The sequence below is a fragment of the Mesoplodon densirostris genome, chromosome 15 (genome assembly GCF_025265405.1).
Source record: "Mesoplodon densirostris isolate mMesDen1 chromosome 15, mMesDen1 primary haplotype, whole genome shotgun sequence".
NCBI classification, from domain to species: Eukaryota; Metazoa; Chordata; class Mammalia; order Artiodactyla; family Ziphiidae; genus Mesoplodon; species Mesoplodon densirostris.
In genome coordinates this window covers 23,669,549-23,697,012 of record NC_082675.1, presented here as the reverse complement: position 1 = coordinate 23,697,012, position 27,464 = coordinate 23,669,549, and the positions used below count along the sequence as shown (strand labels likewise).

Here is a 27,464-nt window from a genome sequence, read left to right as displayed (position 1 = left end):
ATGCCCTGCCCAGGAAAGAGACAGGCTGGAGAGTGTTTCCCACCTCTACAGGGCTGGGGTGTTTGGGGGAGGCATTCCAGCTCCATGCATGGCCCCCCAGAGTAGAGTTGCAGATAAAATACAGGATGCCCAGTTCAATTTCAATTTCAGATAAACAATGAAGAACTTTTCAGTGCATATATGTTCCATGCAATATTAGGGACATACTTATACTAAAGTATTGCTTGTTGTTTAAATCTAACAAAATTTAATCGCTCATCCTGTTATTTTATTTGCTATGTCTGGCAACCCTACCCTGGAGGGTTCAGTGCAGAAGCAGGACTGTGCTGCCTGGGAGAGGCAACTACCCATTCTGTGCCAGCTGCTTTGGACCTCCCACTTCAGCTCTCACGAGCTGGTTGGGGGAGTTTGTCTTAGCCCTACTTCACCGAGAGGCCACTGAAACTCCCGCTAGATCAAAGCCACATAGCTGATATGTGCTGATATGTGCAGGGACCTAGGGGAGAGTTGGGGCTGCAGCTTCCAGGATAGATGCAGGCCCTGGCCATAGGAGCTCACAGAGGGGGAGGCCAAGATCGCTACAGGCTGTCAGCACAGTCATGGAGGAAGCCCAGAGGAGGCTCCCAAGCCAGCTCTAGGGAGTCAGAGGCTACCTTGAGAGGGTGAACTAAGGGAAGAGTGAGCTGTAGTCAGGCTCAGGTGGTAGCTGCCCAACAGAATCCCAGCGGTGTATTTTAGGAGGCTTGCAGAAAGAGTGCAATGCTTACCCCGAAGGAGACTGGCAGCACCATGGTGGAACCCCAGGCATCTGCAGGGGGGCATTGATGAGTGGGGAGGTACCACAGGCCCAGTGCTAGCCACTGTGAGCGATGCATTGCCAGAGACATCGGCCTCCACCTCTGAGGGCCCCCAGCCCTGCTCCCCATCACCACATCCCTTCTCATCCCCAATAGAAAAGGAGAAAACTCAACTTCTTGAGGATTTATTGGACCGGGGGCTGTGCTGCCTTCCAGCCAGGCCCCAGCAGCCCCTGCATCAGGAAGGGGCTGCCAGAGAATCAGTCCTCAGGGTCCCCACTAGTGTACTCCTGCGTTTCTCCAAGTGCCTGCTGCTCCTCCGTCAGCCACACTGCCATGGGGTGACCTGGCCGAGCCGTTGGGAATCCTGTAGGTCCCCAGCTTGCCAAGTGATCTTGGCCATATTCCTTGCCTTGTCTGGGCCTTAGTCTCCTTACCCTCCATGGGAGTATGTTATTGTCCTGTCAAAAGACAGGGCTGGGCCCACTCACAGTCCAGTCCAACTCAGTATCACAGATTCCATGGAAGCACACAGGGTTCAGGTCCTGTCTGTGAGTCACTGCAGCTGCTGCTCTGAGGTCTTTGTCTCTCAGTTTCCGTCCAGCTTAAACCCATTCAGGTGCCAGGGCCTCGGACCCCAGAGAGCTAGGCATCCGCAACCCCTGGCAGGAGGAGGGAGTTGGAACAGAGCAGGGAGTGGTGGGCCAACCCACAGGCCAGGTACTGGGGTGGGGTCAGGAGGAACTAGGCTTCTCCACAGAGGGGTAGAGCTTGCGCAGGCTGGAGTCCAGGAGGAAGTCCACTGACCTGTGGGGCAATGGAGGGTCATGAGCAGGCAACCAAGGGGTGCTAATGGGGGAATGGGAGGCAGGAGGTCAGGGCTAGGAAAGGGACTCCTGGATGCAGGACACAAGTGCCATCCCGGTGTCAGCCATCACTCTCTTTATTCATTTGGGAAAACTGAGGCACAGAGGGGGTAAAAGACTCACATAGGACCTCAAGGTCAGCTATGTTCCTGAGGGGAAAGACTCCTCCTCCCACTCTATGTTCGTCTAGTTGGGTTGGCCCCATCTCTGGTTCTAAGGGAAGGCACGTGACCCAAGCCGGGCCAGTCGGAAAAGGGAAGCTGGCTCAGGGATGGACAACCAGTCCATTATGGACGAATGACAGCCTTCCTTGGGATTTTTGCTGTCACTATTAAAAGCTTCCTTGGGCTTCCCTGGTGGCGCAGTGGTTGAGAGTCTGCCTGCCGATGCAGGGGACACGGGTTCGTGTCCCGGTCCGGGAAGATCCCACATGCCGCGGAGCGGCTGGGCCCATGAGCCATGGCCGCTGAGCCTGTGTGTCCGGAGCCTGTGTTCCACAATGGGAGAGGCCACAACAGTGAGAGGCCCGTGTACCGCAAAAAAAAAAAAAAAAAAAAAAAGCAGCTTCCTATGGGGGCAGTCCAATGATTAAGACTTCACCTTCCAATGCAGGGGATGCAGGTTTGATCCCTGGTCAGGGAGCTAAGATCCCACATGCCTCGCGGCCAAAGACCAAAACATAAAAAACAGAAGCAATATTGTAACAAATTCAATAAAGACTTTAAAAATGGTCCACATCAAAAAAAATTAAAAGGGCTTCCCTGGTGGCGCAGTGGTTGAGAGTCCGCCTGCCGATGCAGGGGACGTGGGTTCGTGCCTCAGTCCGGGAAGATCCCACATGCCGCGGAGCGGCTGGGCCCGTGAGCCATGGCCGCTGAGCCTGCGCGTCCGGAGCCTGTGCTCCGCAACAGGAGAGGCCACAACAGTGAGAGGCCGGCGTACCGCAAAATAAATAAATAGATAAATAAAAAGAAGCTTCCTATGGGGCTTGCTAAGCTGGGGGGAGGGGAGCTGGGAGCTGCTGGGAACCATCTCTGTTCCCATGAAGGAAAAGTGACTGAAGCCAACACAGGGTGGGGTGGGGAGAAGCCCAGCAGAGAGACCCAGGCCCCTAATAACATCAGCTGAGTGCCTGGATCCAGCCATGCCTCCAAGTAGCATAACTCTGGACTTTTCGGTTATGTGAAACAATCAATTCCTATTTTACTTAACCCAGTTTCAGTTGGGCTTCTGTCACCAAAACTTCTCGAAACCCATCCCTTCCAGGGTGCACCTGTTCCTGCCTACCTCTGGTTGTTTTCTAACACTGAGTCTTCTTGGAATTTACTTGTCCTATGTCCCATACTCTCATGGCACCTCCTACCTTTATAGCCAAAGTACCTGCCAGATCATATGACAAAGGGCCTAGACTGTCCTTTCTACCTCAGGAGCCCCACGTGCCAGCCCTGCCTCCGCTACAACTGTTCTGTGAAAAGTGGATACACCCCCACACCTCTCAAAGGTTAGCCCCGCCTGTAGGGTGGATGATCCCTGGGGCTGGGAGGAGCACCCACCTGTCGATGGGGTGGATGATGATGGGGATGGCCAGTAGTCCCAGTGCGGTGGTGCTCCACTTGCGGACAGCCAGAGGCCAGCGGGTAGCAGTGCCCAGGACATAGAGAGAGGCAGCACACACACGGTTGATAGTGAAGCCTGGGATGGCCACAGAGGCCAGAGCCTGCCACACGAAGGTGTCCACCATGGCCACGGTCACCCTGGTGCTGCGGCCTGCCTCAGGGCTCGGCACCTGGCAGGCACAAGAGACATTTAATCCAGCAGAGGCAGAGGCGGGAAACCCTGTGGACAAGGGGCATGAGGCTGGACCAGGGGGGTTGGGGACAGAGCCACGCTAGTGTTGGGTTCTGGACTCCACCAATTCAGGGCTGAGGGTGGACTCACTCACATCCAGGACTAGGATATAGACTAGGTCCCCTGCGCTGGGGACAGGGTGCACTATGCTACAAACTGTACCGGGGTATGGAGTCCACCAGGCCAGGTTGTGGGGACCGGACTGTCCCAGAGGGACTTAACCACGTGCAAGGCTGTGGACTGACTACAAGGGGAGTGGACGGGGGTGGGGGGTTGAGGGGCAGGTTAACACTCACGTCTCTCGCTTTCTTGCCCTTGTCAATGGCATCAGCCAGCACGTAGGAGCTGGCCACACCGTAGCTCAGCCACACGACAGATACAGGCACCAGGGAGCGGAAGGCCTCCCCCACCTCATTGGCATAGCCTGGTGGAGAGGGGATATTTAATTCCTGAGCCTTTGTGTTGTTCCACAAGGGAACACTGGAGTGAGCTGGTTCTTATCTTATTCTGCTGAGCAGTAGCTGGGTGACCTTAGACAAGTGATTTTACCCCTCTGAGCCTCAGTTTCCCAGCCTATAAAATGGCACTCATGTTGCCCACCCCAACTCTCCCCTCGTGGAAAAGCTGAGCGCAAACACCTTTCTCATCACTCACTTGCCTTCACAGCCTGGGTTCTAGAAACATCTGAGCTGATGGGTGAACAGGCAGTGAGAGAGACTAAAGGCAGCCCCACTGACCAGGGGCTCACCATATGCCAGGCCTTTATGCACTTTATCTTATCCTACCCTTAAAATTACCACCCAATGAGCGAGACCCTGCGTTCATCCCTTTTTGCTGAGGAGGAAACAGGCTCAGAGCCAGTGAGGAGCCAAGATGGGAGTCCAGATGCCCTGACTCCACAGCCTGTGCCAGGAATGCCAGAGAAGGCGATCCGATCACCCGGTTCCATCCTCCTAGCTGAGCTGCGGCTTCCTCCTGGGAGTCTGACCAGCAGAAACCCCGAGGGCAGGGCTGGGAATACCAGAGCTGTGTGACCTTGAGCAAGTTCAGAACCCTCTCTGAGCCCAGTCTCTTCCCTGACTAAATGAGAACTAAGATGCTCCCACCTTCTCCAGGTCCCTGACCGGCGTCTGGCAACCCCTGCTTCCCCAGACACGTGGTGTAGGGGTCGCTGTCCCCCTCGCCCCGCGCTCACCCAGGTACCGCACCCACGTGTCCCGGAAAAGGTCGCGCTCGGCCCCCCGAGGGGGCGGCTCGGACATGGCGCTTCCTCCTTGGCCTCAGTCGCTGCAGCGTGTACTACCGCCTCGGCTTCCACCAGCACTCCCGTTCGCAAAGGCGGGACGGGCCGAGCCGAAGGTCCCCGACTGAAGCACAGGTCAAGTAGTCCCCGCCAGCAGGGAGCGTCTGCAAATTCCCCCCCGCGCACCGGAGCCCCTCTCCCAGGTTTGCGTTTTACAGCTTAATTTTCTTCACGTTTTCTCTGGAGTCGAGCGGTTGGCGCGATCCTCTTCCAGCACTGGCTGTAGTGTTGGAACCAAAGAGACGGAGGTTCAAATACGGGATGCTACACTTCTTGGCTCTGTGACCTCGGGCAAGAGCCTGTAACTTCTCTGTGCCTCACTTTATTCATTTGTTAATTGGGGAACGGGACAGGTTCAGTCCTGGGACGGTTTCGAGGATTAATTATACAGTCGTCATTTATTGAGTTTACTACCGGCCAGACCATTGGCTAAAGACTCTAGATGGATTACTTCTTTAAACCCTCCCAGCAGCGTGGGACACCGCCCCCGCCCCTCCCCATTTTACCGATGAGTAATAGAGACACAGGAAAAATATTAATAGGTCACTTTCCCAGGAACATATAACTGCTGAGTAGTGAAGCCGGCATTTGACTCCAGGAAGTACAGCTCCAGTTCCCATGCTCCTAAGGTGAGCTGAGTAAATGAGGCTGGGGGAGCGAATGGTGAGAACCCTGGTGATGTGGATGCTTGGACTCTTAAGAGTCCCTACCCCATACTCATCTATCAAGCACTGGAGTCTAACTGGACCAAGCCTCTTCGGGGCAGGACCACGAATGAACGAATGAGGCCAGGGAAACGGGTTTGGGGTACAAGACTTAAGGGAAATGAGCAGAACAGAATGAGAGGATGTGGGGTTACTGATTACTAAAGAGGAAACTCTTCCCCTGCTGCACCTCAGTTTACCCATGTGAGTTATAAGTGCATTTCACTAAAGCTCTGTGAATCCTTTGGGGGTACCAGCGAGCAAAGGCCCAGCCTTTAAAGACAGGCAGTCCTGGGTTCAAATGCCAGTTGTGCCGCCTATGAACTGTCAGCCACGTCTGTAAGAAACGAGAGTAGCCAAAATTTACTGAGCGTACACTTGTACCAGGTTTTCTAAGCGCTCTGAATGTATTATTTCCTTGAATCCTTGCAATAAGGCGATAAACACAGGGCTGTTGCCTGGTACCCAGGAGGCGCTCATTAAAGAATTAGCTTTATTATCATCAAATAAAGGTCACAGCCTCTCTGTTGAGGTCCCTGGTTTCAGCCCTGGGAGTCTTCGTCATTGTAGGATCATGTAGGGCAGCCAGGTCAGCTGTGATCTCGCAGGAAGCTGGGATCGCGACTCAAAGTGATCCTCAACCCCGGAAACACTGGCAGTGCCTGCGCGGAATTAGGAGACGGTCCCTAAAGCCACGTGATCATCGCTTCTCCGTGACCCTCCCAATCCAGGCCCACCGCAGGCGCCGCGCGCGCTTGCCAGACCCGCACTAGTTGGCGCGTTCTGAGAAGCCCGAGTTGGGCGGGGCCTCCGTCCTCACCGTGAAGGTGGTCAGGTACACCCTTAGTGCCCTTAGCAAAGATGGCGAAAGACAGCCCACCGGCTGGACCAATCAGGGGGCGAGCAGGCCGTCGGGACGCCGTCAGCGCACGGAAGACTAGCAGATGGCTTCTGCGCATGCGCTCCGCTTATTGACGGGGAGAAGCTGGCAACCCGCGGCGGAAGTTTGCCTGTGTGAGGAACTGTGAGGAGCGAGGCGCAGGGCACTGACTTCCACGCCCTGCGCGCTGAACGTTCTTTATTCATTGGTTACTTTTCCTAACAGAGCGCTGTAAACCAAGGTCAGGATATCCTCCTGAGGTGTCTAGCTGGGACCCATGCGGCCTCGGGGCCTCCTGTCAGTGCCAGCCTTGCCCCTGACTCCTGCTCCCTCAGCTTGGCCAGACCATCTCCCCAGGATGGGTCAGGGCCTGGGTTTCTGAGGGGTGGAAGCTTCAGGACTCACACCCACTGCCAGCCTCCCTGGCCCTTCACGGAGCTGGGATCCCTGGAGGAGCTGGGATCCCTGGAGGTAACTTCCCTGTGCTTTGTTTGCACTGAAGGACAGTGGCTGGGCACCAAAGCTCACTGTCCCAGGAAGCTCTGAGTCACTGGCAATCATTAATAATTAAAGAGGCAGCCAGTGGGACCCAGGAACTGCTGGATTCCTCGAGGTGAGGGAGAGGCCTGCCTGTCTACCCTTGAAAGGGAAGACCTATGCTGACTCGGGCCCCCTCCCGAGACCTGGGAAAAGCCAAAAGATCCTAGCCTCGGTAGAAAGCTCAGAAGAGCCTCAGACCCCCACCGTAACTCTAGCAACCGGCTACCTTGCTATTCCTCATTATGGTCTAGACTTACATGTTCATTTGGGAGCAAGTTCCTCCCCTGCAGCTGGCTTCCCTGAAGTGTTAGGTCTCAATCTCTCCCCTTTTTCCTAATTTCCTCCCTGCCATCCCATGGTACCCCTCTTCCTGTCTCATCTGTCACTGGACAGGTGAAGTTGGCACAGCTTATAAGACAGATGCTGTCACGGTGCCCAGCCCCTGGGGACTCCTTAGTAATTTGAGAGGCAAGGAGGCCCACTCCAGCTAGTCTCCCTCTTCCTAATTCTGAAATGAAGGCTCCCCAGATCCAGCCCCAAGGTCTTTCTTCTAGCCCAGTTTCTTTGGGCGTCAGAGTGCTGGGAAAATGACTGCTACAAGGGATAGAAACTGACAGGGAGACGCTGAGGGAGCCAGGCCTGCTGTGGGAGGAGGCGTTACTTTGGGGTGACTGCCCCCAGCTGTTTCATCTTCTCTTCTGAGGCTTTGTCTGGAAGCAGGACCTCCACGGTGAAACTGACCTTCTTTGCATGAATGAAGCTGTAGGTGTTGTCAAACCGCAGGACATCTGAGGGGAGGGAAAAAAACAAACATTCAGGCAAGTCTGACAAAGAGCTTAGACACAGTGATTTTGGTTGACTGAGCAAGGCAGTATGGTAGGTAATGAGGCTGACGGTAGCATAAGCAATGGTCCTTCACCTTCTGAAACCTAGTCTAGCTGGGTTACAATATGTTCATGAAGAGAAAAATATATAAGACAAAACATGCCAAGTGCCAGATGAGTGGCAGAGACAGTCACGTCTGTAACAGCTTGGAAGGAGGGGGCCCTGTAGACTGAAATCATGTGAAAGGCTTTTTAAAGGAGTTAGAGCTTGAACTGGGTCTTGGAAGGATGGAGTAGAATTAGTTGCAGCAGTAGTTATAATAATAATAATAGTAATGGTAACAATGGCTATTTATGTGACTCAATACTGGTATGGCAATCTATATATATTATTCACAATAACTCTTGAGTTCAGCATTAGTATTGTGTTATATAAAAAGAAAGTCACTGTGTCACACAGTGAGGAAGGGATGGAGCTGGAATTTCCCTCTGGCCTGCATTGCTGCCTGACTTGGGCCCTAGAAAGCCTAATCCTGTTCAGTTCCTGACAAAAGGTAAAATATGCAAACTTTTGAACCAGAAACTTATCCCACAGAAAGATAAATGGACAAAGATGCTCAATGCACCCCTATTTGTAGTAATAAAAGATGAGGAAAACTAAAATGTTCAAAGAAGAATTGCTTTAAAAGTTTTTATTGAAATACTATTCTGTATCCAAAGAAAGAGGTGAGCTTCATAGAAGTGACTGGGGAAACTAGTGACAATATATCCTTAGGCTAAAAAAAGCAAGTTGCAGAACAATTTGTAAACCATTTCTAACATTTTTGTTAATATATGTAAAAAGAACATTTTTTGGCTTTGTTACTTGGTCTACCTACATTGACAAGTTTTAGAATTTCAAAATTCCTTCAAATATACACTGAATAACATATATAATTCCTATGAATGTATATGGGTGGGCACATGTCCTGTACATTATGGAAACACATAATGCTTCTAAAGGGATGGAAAATATTTGGTAGGATAATACACAAGATCTGTTAGTGGTTTCCTCTGGGGAGAGAAAATGGGCATGCAGTTGGCAGAAAAGGCTTCCAACCCTTGGCCAAGGAACAGACTGCTTGTAATCTAACCCTTCTTTTTTTGAGAAGTTTTTCCATTCCAGTCAAACACCCCTTCCAAAGAACAGAGTTGGAAAACAAAAACACTAGCTCCGCCCCTTCCCTATCCCGGTCTTCTCTAACTTTTCCCAGCCAAAAAAACCCTGTGCATTTAATCCTGAGATTTAACCTTTCCCCTTTTCTGCCCCTGGATAAAATGCATAGTTTTAGACTGAGGGTAGACACACCACTCACCCTTTTCTTCATGGTGTGAAGTGAGTACTAGTCATTGATATTCTCTCTGAGCCAGAGGTCTTTCAGGACCAGTGGTGCCTCTGGAAAGAGGGACGCTTCCTCTCTGACCTGGATGACAGAGCCTTAGCAACCAGAGTCAGTCATGCTAGAGAAGAAGTCTTTGAGCTCCTTGGACCAAGCATCAGGATTGAGATGACTCTGCCTAGCATGATGTTCTGCCCTCAGATACAAGGAAGGGGCTGTTGTGATGCCCAGGCCCGAGGGAAGTGGTTCATTTTGACACTAATCATGTACTCACAGACTTCTAGAGGCCCCAGAGATCCTCTAGGCTAGGGCTCCTTCACTTTTGTTGGGGAACTGACCCCCCTGAGAATCTGATGAAAGCATACAATTTCAGATCCCATGGAGCCCATCATGGACCCTCTGGGGCAGTGGTTCCCAATGGGAAAGTTACCATTCTGAAGAGAGGAGGAGCTGGGGGTAACTGTGCCCTCTCATTTATGTATTGAGAAAACATATATATTCTTAGTGTCCTTTTATTTCTCTTTTATATTCCAGATAGGAGAGTATATTGACTTTTTAATTATGTGTGTAGGTGGTTATAATATCTATGAATTTCATTTCAGAGTAGTAAAGGGGACATTAGACACCACTTATTATAAAAGGGAGGTATTTGGTCTTTAAAGATTTAGAATCACTGTCTTTAAAGATCTAAATCATTAAAGATTTAGAATCATAGACCCCAGATTAAGATCCGCTCTAGCCTACTCCCCTCATTTTAAGGAAAAAGAGAGCAAAATCTAATTAGAGACACTCGGAGAGTTACTGGCAAAGCTGGACTCAGAAACCGGGTCTTCTGGTGCCTAGAGGGGCTGTTTAACCTTCCTACAGTGCTTCAGCTCTTCTAGACCACATTGCCCGCTCCAGATCTTTTTTTCTGAATCTTTTTCTTTCCTAGAAGAGTACTCTACACTCAGGACCTCAGGAAATATTAGTTGGGAGAAAAAAAAGTGGAATCTCCCAGTCAAGGCCCCACAGGCAGATAAACATTCCATCTGGGAATGTATCCAAGGGGAACTATAATTTGGGATTTGCAAACCTAAGCCTGATTATGTTAAAGGGTTCATGGTACTACAGAGAGGTAGTGGGCAGCGCTGGAAAATGGTTTGGGCTCTGCTACTGAGTTTGGGTAAATTACTTCCCAGGTCTGGGACCCCACTTTCTCCTCTGTCACATGATCATCTCTAGGGTAGTCTATGGTCACGAGATCCTGCACCGGGACCCTAGGATTCTCTCCTGTCTCCGTTTCTTGGTGTCTATGCAGGCTACACTGTGGGAGAGATAACATCCCCTCTCTATACCTCAGCTTCCCTGTCCTTTAAAAGAGAAATTCAAGCTTATATGTACGAAATGCTTTATGCTCTGAGGATGACAGTGTCTGGGCTGGTGCTAAACCTTGTTCTTGATGAAGCACACAGTATACCGCCTTCTCCCTCAGGACCCGGCAGCTCGCTAACAAGAATACTTCTCCTCCCTGGGGAGCCAGACCACAGAGTATATGTGAGGAGGGGGCGGTGGAGACTGAGGTTGCTTGGGCTGTGGGGGAGGACACAGGATCTGAGGTTGGGGCAATGGTGTGGACAAGTACAGAGGCCAAGACATCTGTGGGGCTAGTTCAGACTTCTGGCAGTGCTGCCATGAAAATAGGGTGCAGGTCTTCTCCCATCTCTGGCACTATCTCCCCAGTGGCCCTTCTCCCCCAGGTTTTGCCCTAATGATAATAATGGTGGCCACAGTGCGCTGAGTGCTGCATGGCAGGCATTACGCTAAGTGCTGCACAGACCTGATCGCATTTCATCATCAGGTGTCCCTATGAGGTAGAGAATTTGATCCCCATTGTAGCAATCAGGAAACTAAAGCTCAGGGAGGCCAAGTCACTTGCCTAAGGACTAGTCAGTGGTCAAGTCCATCTCAGCTTGATGACATAGCCCTTGCTGTCACTGATTTTCCATGCCTGGCCCCTTGGCTCAGACAGAGAGGAAACTGGAGATTTGATGGGGGTTTTGTGTGTGTGTGTATGTGATTTTTCTGCTTATAAATGTAGTACATGTTCTTTGTAACATAAACTGTATTTGCAGGGCCAGTATAAAGAGACGAAAGCCCTCTATAAGCTTCCTACCACCCCAGAGATAACCACCATTAGCGTTAGCAGAGTCCCCAGAATTCTTTTTTTTTTTTAGGTAAGAAGTGAATTTATTTAGAGAAACACACAGACGGAGTGTGGGTCATCTCAGAAGGTGAAAGCAGCCAACACCAGAATTCTTTTGACCTTTTTTAGCCAAAGTGAGTATATACCATATATGCTAAGTCTCATGCTTTATTTTTTTTAACATGTATCAGACATCTTATATGTCAGCTTATTCTCTTTAATGCGTATATTGTTTTCCATTATATGGATGGACCATAGTTTATTTAACAAGACCTTCTTTAAGGCCATTTAGTTTATTGTCAGTTTCCCAAACTACTAGGAACATCCATGTACCTATATCTTTGTGTCTTTGTGTAAATATTTCTGTACAATTAATTTCCAGAGGTAGAATTGCTGAATCAAAGGGAATTTAATCGATATTGCAAAGCTAAGTGAGGTTAAACACCTTTTCAAATGCCTATTTGCCATTCTTATTCCTATTGGGTAAACTTCCTGTTCATGTTCTGTGGCCATTTTTTGATCAACTTGGAGATGAGTGAAGTTCAGCAGAGTCAAGGCTAGGTTTGTCAGCACTCTGCTCACCCTGTGATCCCTACACCTGGGTAATGCGTTCTGCCTCTCTGATGCCTGGGGAAGGCGCGTCCCCAGGAAATGTCTAATGGCAGTCACAGCCCCAGTTACACCTGGACCAGGTCACCTTGAGCCTGTCATCTCACTTCTCCAGGCCTAGGTTTCCTATGCAAGAGAGGTTGAAACTGATGGAGCTCCACTTCTAGTTCTAACAGTGTGAGAATTTAAATCCATGGAGAAAGGGGGACCTCCCAGGCAAACAGCTAGAGCAGGGGCTTCGAGCCAAGAAAGAGAGACTTACAGATGCCAGGATCGCTGCAGGTGAGGGTCCCATCCTCAGGGACCAGGTGGGCATTGTACCTCTGGTTGGCCAGCACCTCTGTCATCTCCCCTGCTCTCTGCCGCTCCCCCATTTTGGTCTTCAGGAAAATCCCAAAACCGATGTCCGAACCATCTGACATGAACTGCCACCTGCAGGGGACACCCACCTACTTAGACATGATTCTGTCTGCATGTGCCCTCTCTGGGGTCCTGCCACCAGGGCTTCTCCCACCCCAGCCCACCGCCGGCACCTATGACCAGAAGGCTCAGGTCTCCTGGAAGGATCCAGAACCCTACCTGAGGACGCAGCCTGGGAAGAGAATTTCATACTCCACTTGGTGGGAGGAGCCCCGGGAAATCTGCACACTCTGTTCGTACTGCTGTTTCACCTGGTCTCGCACGTAATACTTCTTGGGGATGTCACCCCCGTAGTTGATCTAGAAGCAGAGCACGAGTGAGCTGGAATATGCATTAGAGCCAGGCATCCCTGGTCACCTCCGGCCCCTGGCAGCCCATACCTTGGATTTACACTTGGGGTCTCCATCAGGGTCAGTCATGGTGCCCCCATATGCCACAGGCAGCTGGTCAGGGCTGACATATTTCAGTAAAACCTCCTTCCAGTTTGCTGGCAGGAGAGGGAAGAAAGGAGAAAAAAGGATCACCACCAGGGCAGGATTTCATCACAGCCCTGGCAGTCTACACAAAAGAGGCAGAAAAAACCCGTCTGCCCCTGCACACAAAACATGGGCATTGGGAGCACAGGACGTGCACACAGCTCTGCAGGGGGTTCAAGAGGAGCTGTCACCCAGATGACTGCCCTGTTCTGGACCAGGAAGCAGGAGACAGAGGTCCTGTCCCCACTGCCTCTGGCCAGCGAAGCGACCTGAGGCAAATCACTTCATTCTGAACCTAGTTCCTCCTGCCCTGCAAGGTTATGGTGGGAGTGAAGTGAACTAAGTACTTGAGAGGGTGTTTGTTGTAAACTGTAAAATGCCCTACCTGTATGAGAGTGTATTATCACTCCCAGGAAGGGGATACAAATATTTGAAGTGCAAGCAGGAGGGAACAAAGAAAGGAGGGGAGGCATTCGCGCAGAGGGAACAGCACATGTGGCAGGCAGGAGGGCAGTCAACATGATCTGCCCTAGTTAGACTGAGCACGAGGGCATGACCACTGTCACCTACTGTGCTCACTCGTGATTTATTGAATGAATGCATCACTGTAGACTGACCCCTTAAATGGGCTCCCTTGGCTTTACCCCAGCCACAGTTTCACTTCTGCTCTTGTTTTGTAGGCTGTTTGGCTACCAGTGATTTGGCTCTTTTTTTTTTTTTAATAACCAAGCCCTTTCCTGACTAGGAGAATTTGCCTCAAGTGCAACTAAGGCTGAGATCCACTTCTCTGCCAGATTCCTAAACAAGTATCAGCCAAGGACAATATTTTGATACTGGAAACCTTTCCATGCTGACGACAGAGACCAGATATAGGGAGCAGCTCCAGGTCACAGGGTACCACCGAGCATCCTCTGTGGCTGGTGCTGCCCGTAAACCCACAGGGATGGTCCAGGGTCTCCCAGCCTTCAGATTTCTAGGGACTTGAGACCATGCAACTCCAGGGGTGCTCTAATCTGTGCTGAGTACCAGTGACCAGCCCAGGGTGAATTTCTCCCCTCCTCTGTTGAAGATCCCGTACCTTCCCAGCCCGAGGCGGGTTTGGTTGAAAGGGTTTCAGGTGTGGGTGGGGGAACTGACTGAACCTCCTCCGCAGCCCTGCTGCCAGGAAACCGAACTGGCTCATGCTCATGGTGGGTGGCAGCCACAGAAAAGCCAAAAATCATTAGAGCCTTTTCCTCAGACTTTGTGTTTCTTCACCCAGTTCAGCTGGAGGGTTGGAATAAGGCCAGGATTCTTCCCATCTCACAGAGAGGAACTGAGGCTACAAGAACAGAATTTGTTGCACTAGAGCCAGGACCAGAACCCAGAAGTCCTGTGCTTTCCAGACTGCTTTGCACCACACCCAGGCTCAGCACACATTTGGAAAACCTCCACTTTCAATGTGGTGCCTGAAGGTGAACATTCAGAAACCTTCAGAATTCCCTACCCCCAGTTCAACTCCACAGGTGGCATTAAGCCGTCCACGAGCCAGTCCCAATCTACCTTTCTAGGCTTTTCTCCCACCACCCCACATCACGCTCCAGCCAAACTCGACTCCTGCCTGTCCCTGGCTGGCTTGATTCCCATGGGTCTTCCTTGCTGGCTTCCCCTCGTCCCCTGATGTCCTCCTGCTGTCCTGCCTATGCAGTGTCCGTCTGCCCGCTTCCCCGCCAACCTCGCAATCGCTTCTTCACTCCCTGGTGGGCTCCTCTTTCTCTTCATGCCCTTGAGCCTGGATATTCCCCAGGCTTCAGCCTCTGTTCTGTGGGCAGTCTTACCTCCTCTCAAGGTTTTAGCTGCTGCCTCTATCTAAAACTCCAAATCTCCAGACTGGAGTTTGCCGCTAAGCTTCAGGCCCAGGCATCCCCAACATGTGTACATCTCACAGACTCCTAGAACTCAACTTCAAGCCTTTCCTTCTGATTGTATTATTCCCCAGTGGAACTAACTGCATCAGAATGACTGCAATGCTGTCACTCATGCCAGATACCAGGGAGCCATTCTAGATTTCTCTTCCTCCCTTCCTACATCCAGTTGAGTCAACTGAGTTCTGCTGTTCCTACGGAAGTCTGAAATCCACCCTCTCCTCTCCGTCCCTACAGCCCCCGCCCTGGCTCAGGCTTGCAACACCTGGTGCGTGGGCTGCCGTGTACAAACTGGTATCTGTCCTGAGAATCAGGTCCTGGTACCCCACCCCCTGCCCTGGCTCAGGAACTCCTCTCTGGTGCCCAGTGGCCTGTGGAGTCGTGTCCCAGCTTCCCGACACAGTGCCCTGGATTCTCTGCGACCCAGCTCCTGGCACCTGGTCCCTCTCTACCTCATCTCTCGCACACCCTGCTGTGCGCCCTCTTCAGCTGCCCATGCCGTGGTGTGTAAGGTCTTTGCTCAGTGTTCTTCTTTCTGCCCAACAGCTTCCTGCCTTGCTTCACCTGGCTACCCTCCTCATTCCACAGCTCGAAGCTGAGGGAGGCAACGCCCCCTCCCCAGTCTGGGCGGGGTGAGCACCCCTGCTCAGTGTTCCCATGGGCTTTTCAACTCCTCTCTTTTACATGTAACATCTCGCGCTGATACACATCTGTTTGTGTCTCCCTTCTCCGAGAGGCCACAAGCTCTTCAAGGGACTCTGTCTTACCTTTGTGGCCTTGACACCTACCTAGTCCAGGGCCGGGCACACAGCAGGTGCCCATCCAAAGAAGCCATGCGTACTTCCCTTCTCTGCTGCATCTATGCCTTTTCTTTTTTTCTTTTTTTAAGGAATTTTATTTATTTTTTGGCTGCATTGGGTTTTTCTTGCTGCACGCGGGCTTTCTCTAGTTGCGGTGAGCAGAGGCTACTCTTTATTGCAGTGCGCAGGCTTGTCATTGCGGTGGCTTCTCTTGTTGCGGAGCATGGGCTCTAGGCACGTGGGCTTCAGTAGTTGTGGCACGTGGGCTCAGTAGTTGTGGCTCGCGGGCTCTAGAGCGCAGGCTCAGTAGTTGTGGCACACGGGCTTAGTTGCTCCATGGTATGTGGGATCTTCCCAGATCAGGGCTTGAACCTGTGTCCCCTGCATTGGCAGGTGGATTCTTAACCACTGTGCTACCAGGGAAGTCCATCTATGCCTTTTCTAGTTTGTGTCCTAGCTTTCTCTTAAAGGTCTCCTGTTTCACTGCAAGCTCATTGAGAACAAGGACTGGCATTCCATTCATCTTTGAATTTCTCCAGAGTGTCTGAGAGAAAGAGTTCTTAGGAAAACCGGCAGGAAGCCCCTTGCTCGGGCCCAGCCTGTTCCTGGGTCCCACTGCTCCCAAACCAGCAGAGGGAGCCTTCGCCCCGGCAGCTCTGGCCGTACCTCTAACGCCATCCCCAGCGGGGCTGCAGCCATGCTGTGAAGTGGAGGAGAGTCCGGGCTACTCACCCCCCAGGACCATGATCTTCTTACGAGTGTCCTCGCTCAGGAAGGGTTTGATGAGGTTATAGGCCACAGGAAACAGCCTGGGGGCTAGAACAGAGACCAGGCCATGTAAGGTCGGGAGCAGTCCCCACTCTGTCCCTAACAGTGTCCACCATAGCCCCCAGTGTCTGGCCACGCACTCCCTGGTGCTGTGGAGCCCGCACAGGCAGCCCTATGTGAGGCTCGGCTTTCCTGTCTGTACAGGGGGGATGGTCTTCCTTTCTCATGGGGCTGGGTGGCTCAAAGGAGGTACCGAATACTAAAAGCTTTGTGAATTATAAAGTGGTCTGCGTACATCACGGGTCGGTTTTCTGAACAGGTCCTAAGACCGCACCCTCCACCCCCGAATTCAGCTCACTCTATTTCACTCTCCTTAATCTGTCCCAGTAATATTTTTGGCCCCTCTTTCCCATTGGGCTTCATCACAGGTAGTTGCCAACTTACCTTTAATAACAAAAAGACGCTTCAGTGTTTCGGGGTAATTTTCCTCAAACATGCAGAGAAACTGTGGAAAGAATCCAGTGGGCTCAGAACTCTGTACCAGGGAGGGAGGCCCTTCTTCCTCTGGCTTCCCCCACCCCACAGGGCCTCCTAGCAGAGGGACCCACCCTCCCAACCCACCCCTCGACCCTCACCTCTCACCCTCCCACCACCCCCGAGCCCTGGCCTTCACCTCTCCATAGGCCTCCACAGCTGGCTTCCAGAGATGTTTGAGACCAAGCCCCTCACAGTCATAAATCAGGGTGATGGTCTCTATCTTGTTCCCCGTCTGCAGGGGACAGAGGAACAGAAAGTCACATCAGGCTGCCCCCCACACAGCACACACACAGAAGCCCACCCCGGTTCAGGGAAAGTGCTGATTGTACCCTGCGCCCATGCTGCAACCAGATCCGGCAGGGCCGTACCTAGGGTTTTCCAAATCGAGATAATTACCCCAGGCCGGAATTGTGGCCTAGACAAGTCACCCTTTCTGTTTAGATCTCCGTGTTCTCATCCAGTAAACAACTGGGTGAACTTAGATTACATCTGAAGTCCCTTCTGTTCTGCAGTTTGACCCGGTGGCCTCCCTCGTCCTCTACACCCCGTGCAGCCACTCATCTCGCAGGCACAGATGCTCTTTGTCCAACCTAAGCCCTTAAGGTGCATCTCTAACGCTTCTCCGCATGCCCAGCCCCACAGGGCCTCTGCGCACGCTAGGTTCTCAGTGAATGTGGATGACACTGTTGAAATGTCCCCAAACGTATCACATGGTCTCACTGGATCTTTACGACTGCTGAGGAGGAGGGCAGGGGAAAGGACCATGGCAGCTCCGCCTCGCTCTTCAGTCTTTTTCCAGTAAGAGAATCAGCTGTCCTTAGCTTTGTCTGAATTCAGAGTTAGGGAAGCACAGAATCTGAGCTCACTGACAGCAGCGGCACCCAAATACTTGTCCAAGGGTAGGGTGGCCCCTGACAGGGATTCCTCTGGTGCCCAGATAACAGAAGAAAAGTAATGATAACGTAGCATGTTTTCTATGAAGCTAAACTTTACTCAATTAAAGGACGGCCCTTTATTCTGAGACAATGCCGTCCCTATAGTTTGGCGGGTTAATTATGGCAATAATAGCTGGTTAGTGTTTTCTAAGTCCTTACTTGGAAAAATAAAAATTCGGTAACATAGATCAGTCCCTAAAACTTTGCAATTTCACTGGTCTATGAAATCTAAACGTCAGGGCCTAAAGCTGCCCTTGAAGCCACGTGTGACACCCACACTTCTGCGTGACCACCTCCACCGGGCGTTACTCCTCTTCAGCCGCGCTGGTCCCCTCACCTTTTCGGTCTGGCAGGCGCACTCCTGCAGAAGCAGCTCGCAGTCCCGCATCTTGGTCTTGACCAAGTCCTGTTTGGTGGCTGAGAGGAGCAGACCCTTGGCATCCAGAGGTCCAATGATGTCGTACCAGATGGGGCAGCCATCCAGGTCGTAGCCGCACATGCCCCCTGAGAGATACTGTTGGACCACCTGGGCCCAGACAGAGATGGGGGCGCCTGGTCAGCAGGCCCCGGGCAGCCACACCTTCCCGGTGTCCAGGGCCTTCCTCTGAGTTCATCCGCCCCTGGGTGCCAATGGATACTCATTCAATGACTTGGCATTGTCAGACCTTTCCTCTGAGGGTCCCAGTCCCAGAGACCCAGGATACAGATGGTGGGTCTAACAGACCTCACGTGGTGTGGGGCGGGATAATCTGTTCTCACCTCTGGAGGCTGCCAGCTCATGATGTTGTCAATGTCCTTTTGCTTTCGGACCTCCACATGCTGCAAACACACGAGGGCTTTAAAAAAGCGGGGCGGGGAGGGGGTGGTCCTTAACAGGCATCTAGCAATGGGTGACAGCACGAACAGACCACCGGACCACAGGTAAATCACGAGAAGGCAACCAGCGGGAATGGAAAAGATGGAAGTGCCTGTTTCAGAGATCTCAGCAGAACAGATTATAATTCTTGGCTAGCCCAGAACTATGAAAGCTCTGTTTCCAAGGAAGGGAATGCACTTTGTGGGTCGGCTAATACTCAGGTATGTCACATAAGCCACAGGCGGTGATCGGGGTGGGAGGGGGTGGACAGAAGTCCAAGCACGGCGTGATTCTGATGGGCAGAAATGGAGACAACAGTGGGCTTCGGAGCCAAATGGGTCTCACCTTCCGGAGCATGGCCTCAGACTTCTGCAGGTCAAAGCTTCTTGCTGTAACAAGGAAACATGGTCAGGGTTAGGACAGCAGCCTGGGCGCCAAGGATGGGAAGATTTCCCTGCTCCTGTGCTGGAACGCCCGCTGACTCTCAGATCACCCCACATGTAGAAGCTAATGTGAGGACGTTCACTGCTTCTAGAGCACCACAGCCCCTGGGCTTGTGGGGAGAGCAGGTCAAGGTTCAGGGCAGGTGTGGGCAGCATTGCAAGTTTAGGGTCAAAAGAGTTTTACCCTACTGGATGCAGTCAGGTGAAGGGTCTTATCTCCCGTCAGGGAAAGCAAACCCTGGACCCCCTTATCATTTACCCTTCTCCTTCCACAAAGTTAATCTCCACGGTCTAACATCCAGTCCTGAGAGCTTGACCTTCTGTTCAAAGATGAATACAGCTGCCGCATAATCTGGGGCAGGACTGGCAGAACATTCCAGTAGGATGGAGGGGAGATGAGCCTCCAGTCAACCTTGCCATGTCCTCAAAGGACCCATGCATACCCCAGGGGGACACAGAGGGCCCTCGTCCTCCCAGGGTTCCCAGAAAGTTTCAGAATTAGAGTTCACCTGGCTCAGCTCTATTTCATGTACAAACCCTGACATGCTGTCCTGCTCAAACTTGAACACAAAGACCTCCCTGCCCCCCAAGGCCATCTGCTCCCAAACAGTCCAAGCTGCAATTTGCACACAGCCCTCACTATTGTACTGAGCAGAGACCCTCTACACAGACATTCAGAGAGGAGGGGTGGGGGTGGGGGGAGTGCTTCCTCAGCCACGTGACCACCCTTCCGATGCTCGCAAATTCTGTGCTGCCTCCCTGAGTGCCCCCTGCTATCATGCTGCCCGTCCATGGATCCTTTAACCATCCTTCAAAGCTTGGTTTCAAGTCCATCAACTTCCCTTTGGATGTTTTCCAGTTTGCCAGTGCCCCTCTAGAAGTGTGTGGTCCAGAGCACAGGTGTTGCCTACCCTTCTCTGATTAAGCCTAAGAACTTTCTCGGCAACAGACCAGGCCCTTAACTCAGGCGAAGCTTACAGTCAACTGAAACCCCCAAATCCTTTTCACCTGTGCTGCTTATGAAGCCTCTACCCCATAGGTTGAGAGGGGGTTTTCTGGATCTATCCCTATCAGATTTCATCTTGTTATGGCCAGCTGCATTTCATCTTTTTTTTTAAATTTTTTAATTTTTGGCTGTGTTGGGTCTTTGTTGCTGCAGGCAGGCTTTTCTCTGGTTGCAGCGAGCAGTGGCTACTCTTCATTGTGGTGTGCAGGCTTCTCATTGCGGTGGCTTCTCTTGTTGTGCAGCACAGGCTCTAGGCACACGGGCTTCAGTAGTTGTGGGACACGGGCTCAGCAGTTGTGGCTCACGGGCTCTAGAGCACAGGCTCAGTAGTTGTGGCGCACGGGCTTAGTTGCTCCACAGCATGAGGGATCTTCCTAGACCAGGGCTCGAACCCATGTCCCCTGCATTGGCAGTCAGATTCTTAACCACTGCGCCACGAGGTAAGCCCCTGCATTTCATCTTTTAAAGGTTTCTGAGATCCAGATTCTGACCTATTTTGCCATTTGACCTATGAACTGTCCCTCCCAGCTGTATGTCCTCTGTGGGTCTGATTGACATCCAGATCTGCTGACAGCCCTGGAACCTGAGCCAGACAGGCTGCCCTCTGGACTGTCACTGGCCCCTTAATCACTGCTCTTCGGGAGTGGCCGAGCACATTCCCTGACTCTGCTGCCCTGAAATGCAGTCCACTCTCCTGCACCCAAGGATGCGACAAGAGATTTGACCAGTGCCATACCCTGTCATGTGTGCTAGACACACGTTTGCAGGAATGAGCAGCCTTCTCTCTTGGGAAGTTCCTTCTCATGGTCACCCTTCACATGCCATTGTAGCAGCAGGGGGCAGCTTTCAGAGGAATATAATCTGGGTTTGCATCTCAGCCCTTCCACCTTCTTCCTGTTTGACCTTGGACAAGATAGTGCACATCTCTGGCCAAGTCATCCAGTGAGCTAGAAACACTTGGAAGATGCAAGGCACCATGCTATCATGATGGGGGAGCCCAGCTGGACCTGAAAGTGGGAATCCTCCATGGGAGGGACACGCCCAACTGTGAGGAGAGTCATCTTCCTTGGGAACAGGAGTGGTGGTGAACTTCGGGCCCCCTTATCTCAGGGAGGCTCTCCAGTTAACCTTTAGCTGCTGGGGTCCAATATCCAGGGTCTTTTAGGGCCCTCCCCGAGTTGTCATTGCCCCTGGCAGTACCAGCCTGATGCCTCTCCAGGGCTCCTGCTGCCCTGGTCAGGGTCAGCTCAAAGCATGGCTTAGGGCACTGCCAGAGAGGCCGGCCTGGGAGCAAGCTGTTCTGGGTTCTTATTTGATCTCTTCCTGTCCTGGAAAACAAGGAGACTCAGACCTGCTCTGCCAGGCTCACAGGTTTCCTCCACCTCCTCGTTTTATCTTGCCATCTGAGCCCCCTCACTGGGGTGCCCAGAGCTCAGGCCCACTCAGGGGGAGGCAGTGGTTTGTATGCCTGCTCTCAGGCCTGGGGCCCAGCAGAAAGCCAAGCCCATGTCGGGGGAAGGGAGAAAGGGAGGAACCCAGTGCTCACTCACACCTAGATTAGACAAAGACATTCAGCTGGCATGTGCCTTACAAAATGTTTCCTTTAGATGAAAAGGAGAAAAAGAAAAGGTTTCTCTCTAAAAAAAAGGTGGGGGGGGGAATTCCCTGGTGGTCCAGTGGTTAGGACACCGAGCTTTCGAGCTTTCACTGCTGAGGGCCCAGGTTCAATCTCTGGTCAGGGAACTAAAATCCTGCAAGCTGTGCGGCGTGGCAAAAACAGAAAAGAAAAGAAAAGCAAGGCGACAAAAACCCTAATTGAAATTCACAGTAGAGTCTGAGCTCCTGCCCAGGGAAATGTGAGGCACAAATAAAGTGCAGAGGAGCTATTTCCTTGGTTTGAAGAGGCAGAGCTTGGTTTCAGGAGGCAGCTGTGGCTTACTGGAGAGGACGATGGCCTGGGAATCAGGGGCCCTAGGTTTCTGCCCTGATTCTGCTTCGCATTAGCTGTGTGCCCTCAGCTAAGTGCCCTCTCCTCTCTGAGCCTCAATTTTCTCATCTGGCAAATGAGGATAACTGCACTCTTCTATATTCCTGCAAAGAGAGGGGTTATCCCAGGACTGGGGGGTTGGGGTGCCTGGGAAACCAGGGCCCCAGGCCAGCCTTCTCTCAGATAAAAAGAGAGCTGTGAAGCTGTTCAATTCAACAGCTCTCTGAAACCACACTTCCCCCACCTCACAGTAGCTGGGTAGTTTTGTTTGATCATCTTGCAGCTGGCCCTTTAATGCAGCGCTGTCTGCCCACTCTCCCCACCCGCCCCCTTCTAGCTACAGCCCTTCAGCAAAGGCTGGGCCAAAATGTCCTCCAGCTCTGGACTGACTCCACTGCCGCCCCTTTGCTGCCTCTCCACCCTCTCTGAGTGGGTGGGGTGGAGGGAGTTCACAGCTTTTTAGGGGGAAAAGGGCAAGTGGCACTTTCAGAGGCACACAGGGCCTGCTCTGGGGGGCCTGCTAGCTAGCAGCCTCTCAAGAGTGTGCCAGCTCTATTCAGTTTCTGGACAGAAAAGGAAAATACATCTCTTCCCCTGTCCCAAGACTTGCAGGGTATACATGTGTGTGTCTGTGTCTATAAATAAGTAATTGGCCATGACTTATACTTTAATATTTTGGGCTCTGATTCTGTTACCACGATTTAATCTCTGCTAATCTAACACAGAGGAATTTTCTCTATTATTTCTATGTCTGGCAATAAAGTTTCTACAAAGCCAAAAAAAAAGTGTGTCACAAGAACCAGAGAGGGTGGCACATGACTTGAATCACAGGAGAGGAGGAGAAAGAAAAGAACGGAAGGATTTCAGGAGTTGGAGCATGGGGTTGAGTCTGACCCTGATGCTAGTAGAAACGTGTACACTGCATCATCACAGGCATAGCACTGTCATGTCCCATCTTGCCATAGGCAGGGCACCCTGTCTCATCCTGCTCTCCAGAGAGGGGCCTCAGACAGATGTTCACCCCTGGACCAGGTACCAGAGCCAGGCCAGGGCAGAGCTGGAATAGATATCAGGGCCCTGGAGCCAGATGATGGCTTGAGGGGAGTTTTGTTAACCTAGGTCAGGCTGAACCCCACCCTCCGTGTTCCCCGTGCACTCTGCCCCTCCTTCAAGCTGCCACAGAGAGGGCCAGTCTCTCCCACGGGCCAAGACTCTGGTTCTAAACTTGGCTCTGCCTCCAACTTCCCACAAGCTTGGGGCCTTTCTTGGCTTTTCCTCAACCTGTTTCCCCACATCCATTGGCAGAGTAGATTCATCGAGTGGATGGAAAGGGCACCGGGCTGGGAGTCAGCTGACCTGGCTCTAGTCCTCTCCCTGCCTGCAGTTCAAACACTGTGCCACTTGGGTCAAGTTACTTCACCTCTCTGAGCCTCAGTGTCATTATCTATCCAACAGGAGGGTTGAGGTTATATCATTGCCAAGAACGCTTTTGGTTCTGAAGGTTGAATACTCTAGATTCTGAGATTGCCTGGGGCAGGGTTTCCAGAGGGTGCTATTCTGTTCCCCAGCCCAAGCCCCTGCCCCAGCCTCCCGCAGCCCCTCTTTTCTCACCTCGGAGCCAGCGCAGGAGAAAATAGTCATCTGGATTCGGCAGAGTGGGCAGCACATCCTGGACATTCTCCCGAAACTGTAGGGAGAGGCAGCTGGGTGAGTAGCAGGTCCCACCCTGACCGCCCTCTGCCTGGAACTCTCCATAGAGGTTTTTGCTGTACCCCTGCTCAACACGGGTCAACTCTGCAGACACTGGCTGAGCACCTGAGCAGTGTGGGACACTCTGTCGGTCATGCTGGTGGGAGCTGAGTAGCAGGAGGAGGTGAGAAGGGAGTAAGACACTGCCCCTGCCTGGCTGTGCGCACTTACACGCTCCAGTGTGATGGCTGGGCAGAACTGCCCCCAGCTAACCGCCACAGTAGACACTCTGGGGTGTGCCACAGCAAAAGCGTCAGTTTACCAAGCACTCCTTGTGTGCCCAGCACCGACCTCGGTGCTTATTCATTCTTCTAAAGATATTACTGCTCCCATTTTACAGATGAAGTAATTAGAGCTCAGAGAGGCCAAGTAACATGCCCAAGGTCGACAGCTAGTAATCAGCAGAGCTGGGATGCAAACCCTGGTCTGTTCCAGGCCAGAGCCTGCACTCTTTCCACCATGGCCTGTCCCCTTAGTAATGGAATGGTGAGCAATGTGTCCAGGGAGCAGAGGGAAGGAAGAGTTTGATGCTGACTGGGGCCAGGAAGAGGGTGGTCTCACACTACTTCATATAAAAAATGACATTTGAGCTGGGCTTGAAGGACTCCAAAGGCAGCAGGAGGAGGAAGGAGGGCAATCCAGGTGGAGGGAACAGTTCCAGCCAGAAGCCATGAAGGGGGAAAGTGTAGGGTGGGCCAAACAAGAGAGCTGGACAGTGACCCCAAGGAATGGCCACGCCCCCTCCAACTGCTCATTACCCTGCAGGTGAGCATGCCCCCACGTGCTGTGCTGTCCCCAAGCCTCCTGCTCCCAGCCACTCACCTTTCCCTAGTCACTGACCTACAGGGCAGCCACAGAGAGGACCAATGAGGACCCGCCACCTCTGCCCCTTGCCTAGGTCAGCCAGGGACTCAAACCATCCCATCCCCCAAACAGCTCCCAGACCCCCAGGGAGACTGGCATGAAGCCACCCCTTACCAAGGACACTACCCAGCCCCTGATATCTAGTTTAATCACCACCTAATCCCTTCTCTGCCTGACTTCCCCTGCAGGTCAGCAGTAAAACCTGAAACCTCCCTACCCGGCCTCCCTGGGATGGGGAGGCCCAGCCTGGGGCAAGGCCTCCATGGGACTGGAGCCTCTGCCCCACTACCACGGCAGAAGACACCTGCCACCCACCCCCTCCACCACTTTCTCAGCAATGGAAAACTGCTGTGGAGCCTCCAGACCTTAAGACTGGACCCAAACAGCTCCAGCTCCAAGAACAGCCAACCTCCCCTCTCTCCCCAAGGGCAGCAGGGGAGATCCAGCTGGTGGGAGAGGGTCCGGCTCTGGAACTGTTGCCCCCTCCTCTGCCCAGGCGCCAAGGCAAAGCTAGGCTTACCTCCTTGCCTTCTGAAGAGCATCAGCCCAAGTCCCCTGCCCGGGAGGGGCCTGGGTTGAGGGAGGGGCCTGGGTTGCAGGACGGGGTGGGGGGCTGGTCTCAACTCAAACTAGCCCCAACCCAGTCAGTCACCGGTAGGATCCTAGGCTTTGCACTTGAAGCTGCTCCTTTCCACATCATCTGGTCCAACCTCCTCAATTCCTTTCCTCAAGGAGCGAACAGAGAAGGACCGGTTTTGCCCAAGGTCGCAGAGAGACTTGGTGCCAGAGCAGGAGCCATCCAAGTCTCCTAAGAAGCCCTCGGCCCTTTCCATCGTGCCACTGCCCCTGCAAGAGGAAAACCTCCCGGAAATGGGAGGAAACCTAGGGCCCTGCCCCTGCCCCCAGGGCCCGGCTGCCAGTCCCGAGAATGAACGTTGCCTTTGTGCCCTCAGCTGCCTCCGTGGGCTTCCAAGCAACCACTTCTTCCCAGGTGGCAGCGCCAAGGGCTCGCTCGCGGCTGGGGCCGGGACGGCCAAACTTCCCCGGGGTCCCCTCGGCGGACGGAGGGGAGCGAGGGAGGGGGCGGCCGCGGACCGCTCGGAGCGGTGGCTGCCGCTCCTTCCGCCGCCCGCCGCGGACCCGCGCTCGCCCCCCACCCAGCCCCTTCCCAGCCCGCTGCCGCCAGAGGATGGGGGCCATCGCCCGGGGCGGGGCCGGGCCGGGGTGAGGGCTCACCTTGGCCAGTGCCTCCTTCTGCCTGGGGCTCAGATCGCCGACTCTGCCGCTCATCGTGGCCCAGGCTCCTGGCGCGGCGGTTGCGGCAGCAGACGGAGCACGGACTCGTTTTCCACCGCGGGAGTAAAGTCCCAGCCTTTTGCCGGGGCCGCGGTTGGCAGCCAAGCCCCGCCTCTTAAAGGATCCCAAGGGGCGGAGTAGGGAGAGATGCGCTGGGCGCAGGAGCGTCTGACGCGGGTACCCTCCGCCTTCCTGAAGCGGAGACCTGAGCAGGAGGCGAGCAGGAGTGTCCACCGGGGCCGAGGCAGGTAGACATGAGAAGGACAGGAAGTCTGGGTTCCAGTCCCCAATTTACCCTTAGCTCACATTGTGACCTTGGAGGAGACACCTGAACCCTCTAGGCCTTAGTGTCCCCAACTAGGTGCCATCTAATGAGCTCTTCTAAGATCAGGTCCCCACGGTGCAGGACCTCTCCCTCCAATACAGGAGGGAGCTTGACTGATGCCTCTGTAGGGGACCAGGTCCCCTAAGTCTAGCCATCGCCCTGCCTCCAGGACAGTGGCCTTGGCCTTTTCTCTCTGGGGCCCCTGCCCTCCTCCTGTCTTGCCATGGATTTTGGACCACTGCTGCAAACCCAGCTTGGGGCCTTTCAGTGTTAACAGCCTTTCCCCTCCCCTTTCGGGGCAGGCAGGCTGAGGCGGGGTAAGGAAGCCCAGACCCCATCTCCCCACCCAGAGCCCTGTCCTCTGCTTCTGACCTTCGCAGCTCTCTGAGAGGCTCATAAGGTGCTGGCACCCTCAGCTGGCATGGAGGATTGCTTCCTCTCTGGGAATCAGAAGACCTGGGTTTGAATCCTAAATCTTCCCCTTGTTTTTATGAGACTTCAGGGAGCAACTTCACCTCTCTGAATCCAAGCTTCTTCATTCACTAAATGGATTTGGATGATCTGGACCTTGAGTCAGCATGAGAGGATAAAGCAAGCTAATGTACATAGCTTGCCCTGCACTCAGGGCAGTGCCTAGCACAGGGTTCCCCTATGTGACCACTCCTTTGTCCGCTCTGCAGAGCTTCCCTTTGCTGCCTGCCTGGCCAGGCTTCGGCCTCGGGGTGGAGATGCAGGGTGGATGTGGAGGAAGCCACAGTGAAAGCGATGGCCCAATGAAAACGGGCCTTCAATCAGCTTATCTGCTTCCCCCCCCCCCCCCCCCGCTCACACCCAGGGGCCGGAGCTGTGGGTTCCCATGTAGCTAGCTGCAAGTCTGATTTGCAAGACAGATGCCATCTGACTGTCCTGCCATGCCCCTTCCCCATACAATGAAGCCATTTCCTACTTTCTGAGCTCACCAGCCCTCCCTCTCTGTCTGGGTTTCCCCCTCCCCTACTCTAATCCTACCTCCAGGGTAGCAGCTGGTCACATGCCTTGGCCATTCTTTCCTTCTACTGCGTGCCAGGCCCTAGGCGCTGTTCTGGGGATCCCGAAATGGGTCGGATGCCATCCTGCACTCCCAAAGGTAAGACACAGGCACCATCAACTAGAATACAAGGATG

At 53.0% G+C, this 27,464-nt stretch overlaps 2 protein-coding genes and 1 non-coding gene across 3 annotated transcripts; 1 reads left to right on the top strand and 2 right to left on the bottom strand.

The window, feature by feature from the left end:
- Positions 1-966: 966 nt before the first annotated feature.
- Positions 967-5,121, bottom strand: MTFP1 (mitochondrial fission process 1). Its single transcript, XM_060119222.1, has 4 exons — positions 4,707-5,121; positions 3,808-3,935; positions 3,217-3,449; positions 967-1,604 (listed from the first exon to the last, which is right to left on the bottom strand). The coding sequence occupies exons 1-4, from the start codon at positions 4,771-4,773 to the stop codon at positions 1,532-1,534; spliced, it is 501 nt and encodes a 166-aa protein (XP_059975205.1). The 5' UTR covers positions 4,774-5,121; the 3' UTR covers positions 967-1,531.
- A 938-nt stretch (positions 5,122-6,059) lies between these two features.
- Positions 6,060-26,055, bottom strand: LOC132502322 (SEC14-like protein 2). The gene is made up of 12 exons (XM_060118092.1): positions 25,917-26,055; positions 23,679-23,754; positions 18,977-19,020; positions 18,535-18,594; positions 18,113-18,301; positions 16,977-17,072; positions 16,748-16,808; positions 16,268-16,351; positions 12,736-12,842; positions 12,515-12,654; positions 12,198-12,367; positions 6,060-7,726 (listed from the first exon to the last, which is right to left on the bottom strand). The coding sequence occupies exons 1-12, from the start codon at positions 25,968-25,970 to the stop codon at positions 7,596-7,598; spliced, it is 1,212 nt and encodes a 403-aa protein (XP_059974075.1). The 5' UTR covers positions 25,971-26,055; the 3' UTR covers positions 6,060-7,595.
- Positions 21,743-21,823, top strand: TRNAR-UCG (transfer RNA arginine (anticodon UCG)). The gene is given in 2 exon segments: positions 21,743-21,780; positions 21,789-21,823. It is a non-coding gene; the product is annotated as a tRNA-Arg (tRNA).
- Positions 26,056-27,464: the final 1,409 nt, after the last annotated feature.

Coding starts and splice junctions, on each gene's coding strand:
- MTFP1 (XM_060119222.1), bottom strand. CDS start 4,773: ATGTCCGAGCCGCCCCCTCGGGGGGCCGAGCGCGACCTTTTCCGGGAC. Junction 3,936..4,706: donor CACGTGGGTGCGGTACCTGG/GTGAGCGCGGGG, acceptor CCTCTCCACCAG/GCTATGCCAATGAGGTGGGG. Junction 1,605..3,216: donor ATCATCCACCCCATCGACAG/GTGGGTGCTCCT, acceptor ATTGCCCCACAG/GTCAGTGGACTTCCTCCTGG.
- LOC132502322 (XM_060118092.1), bottom strand. CDS start 25,970: ATGAGCGGCAGAGTCGGCGATCTGAGCCCCAGGCAGAAGGAGGCACTG. Junction 16,809..16,976: donor CTGTGGAGGCCTATGGAGAG/GTGAAGGCCAGG, acceptor TTCTTTCCACAG/TTTCTCTGCATGTTTGAGGA. Junction 12,655..12,735: donor ACCCCAAGTGTAAATCCAAG/GTATGGGCTGCC, acceptor CTCTGCTTCTAG/ATCAACTACGGGGGTGACAT.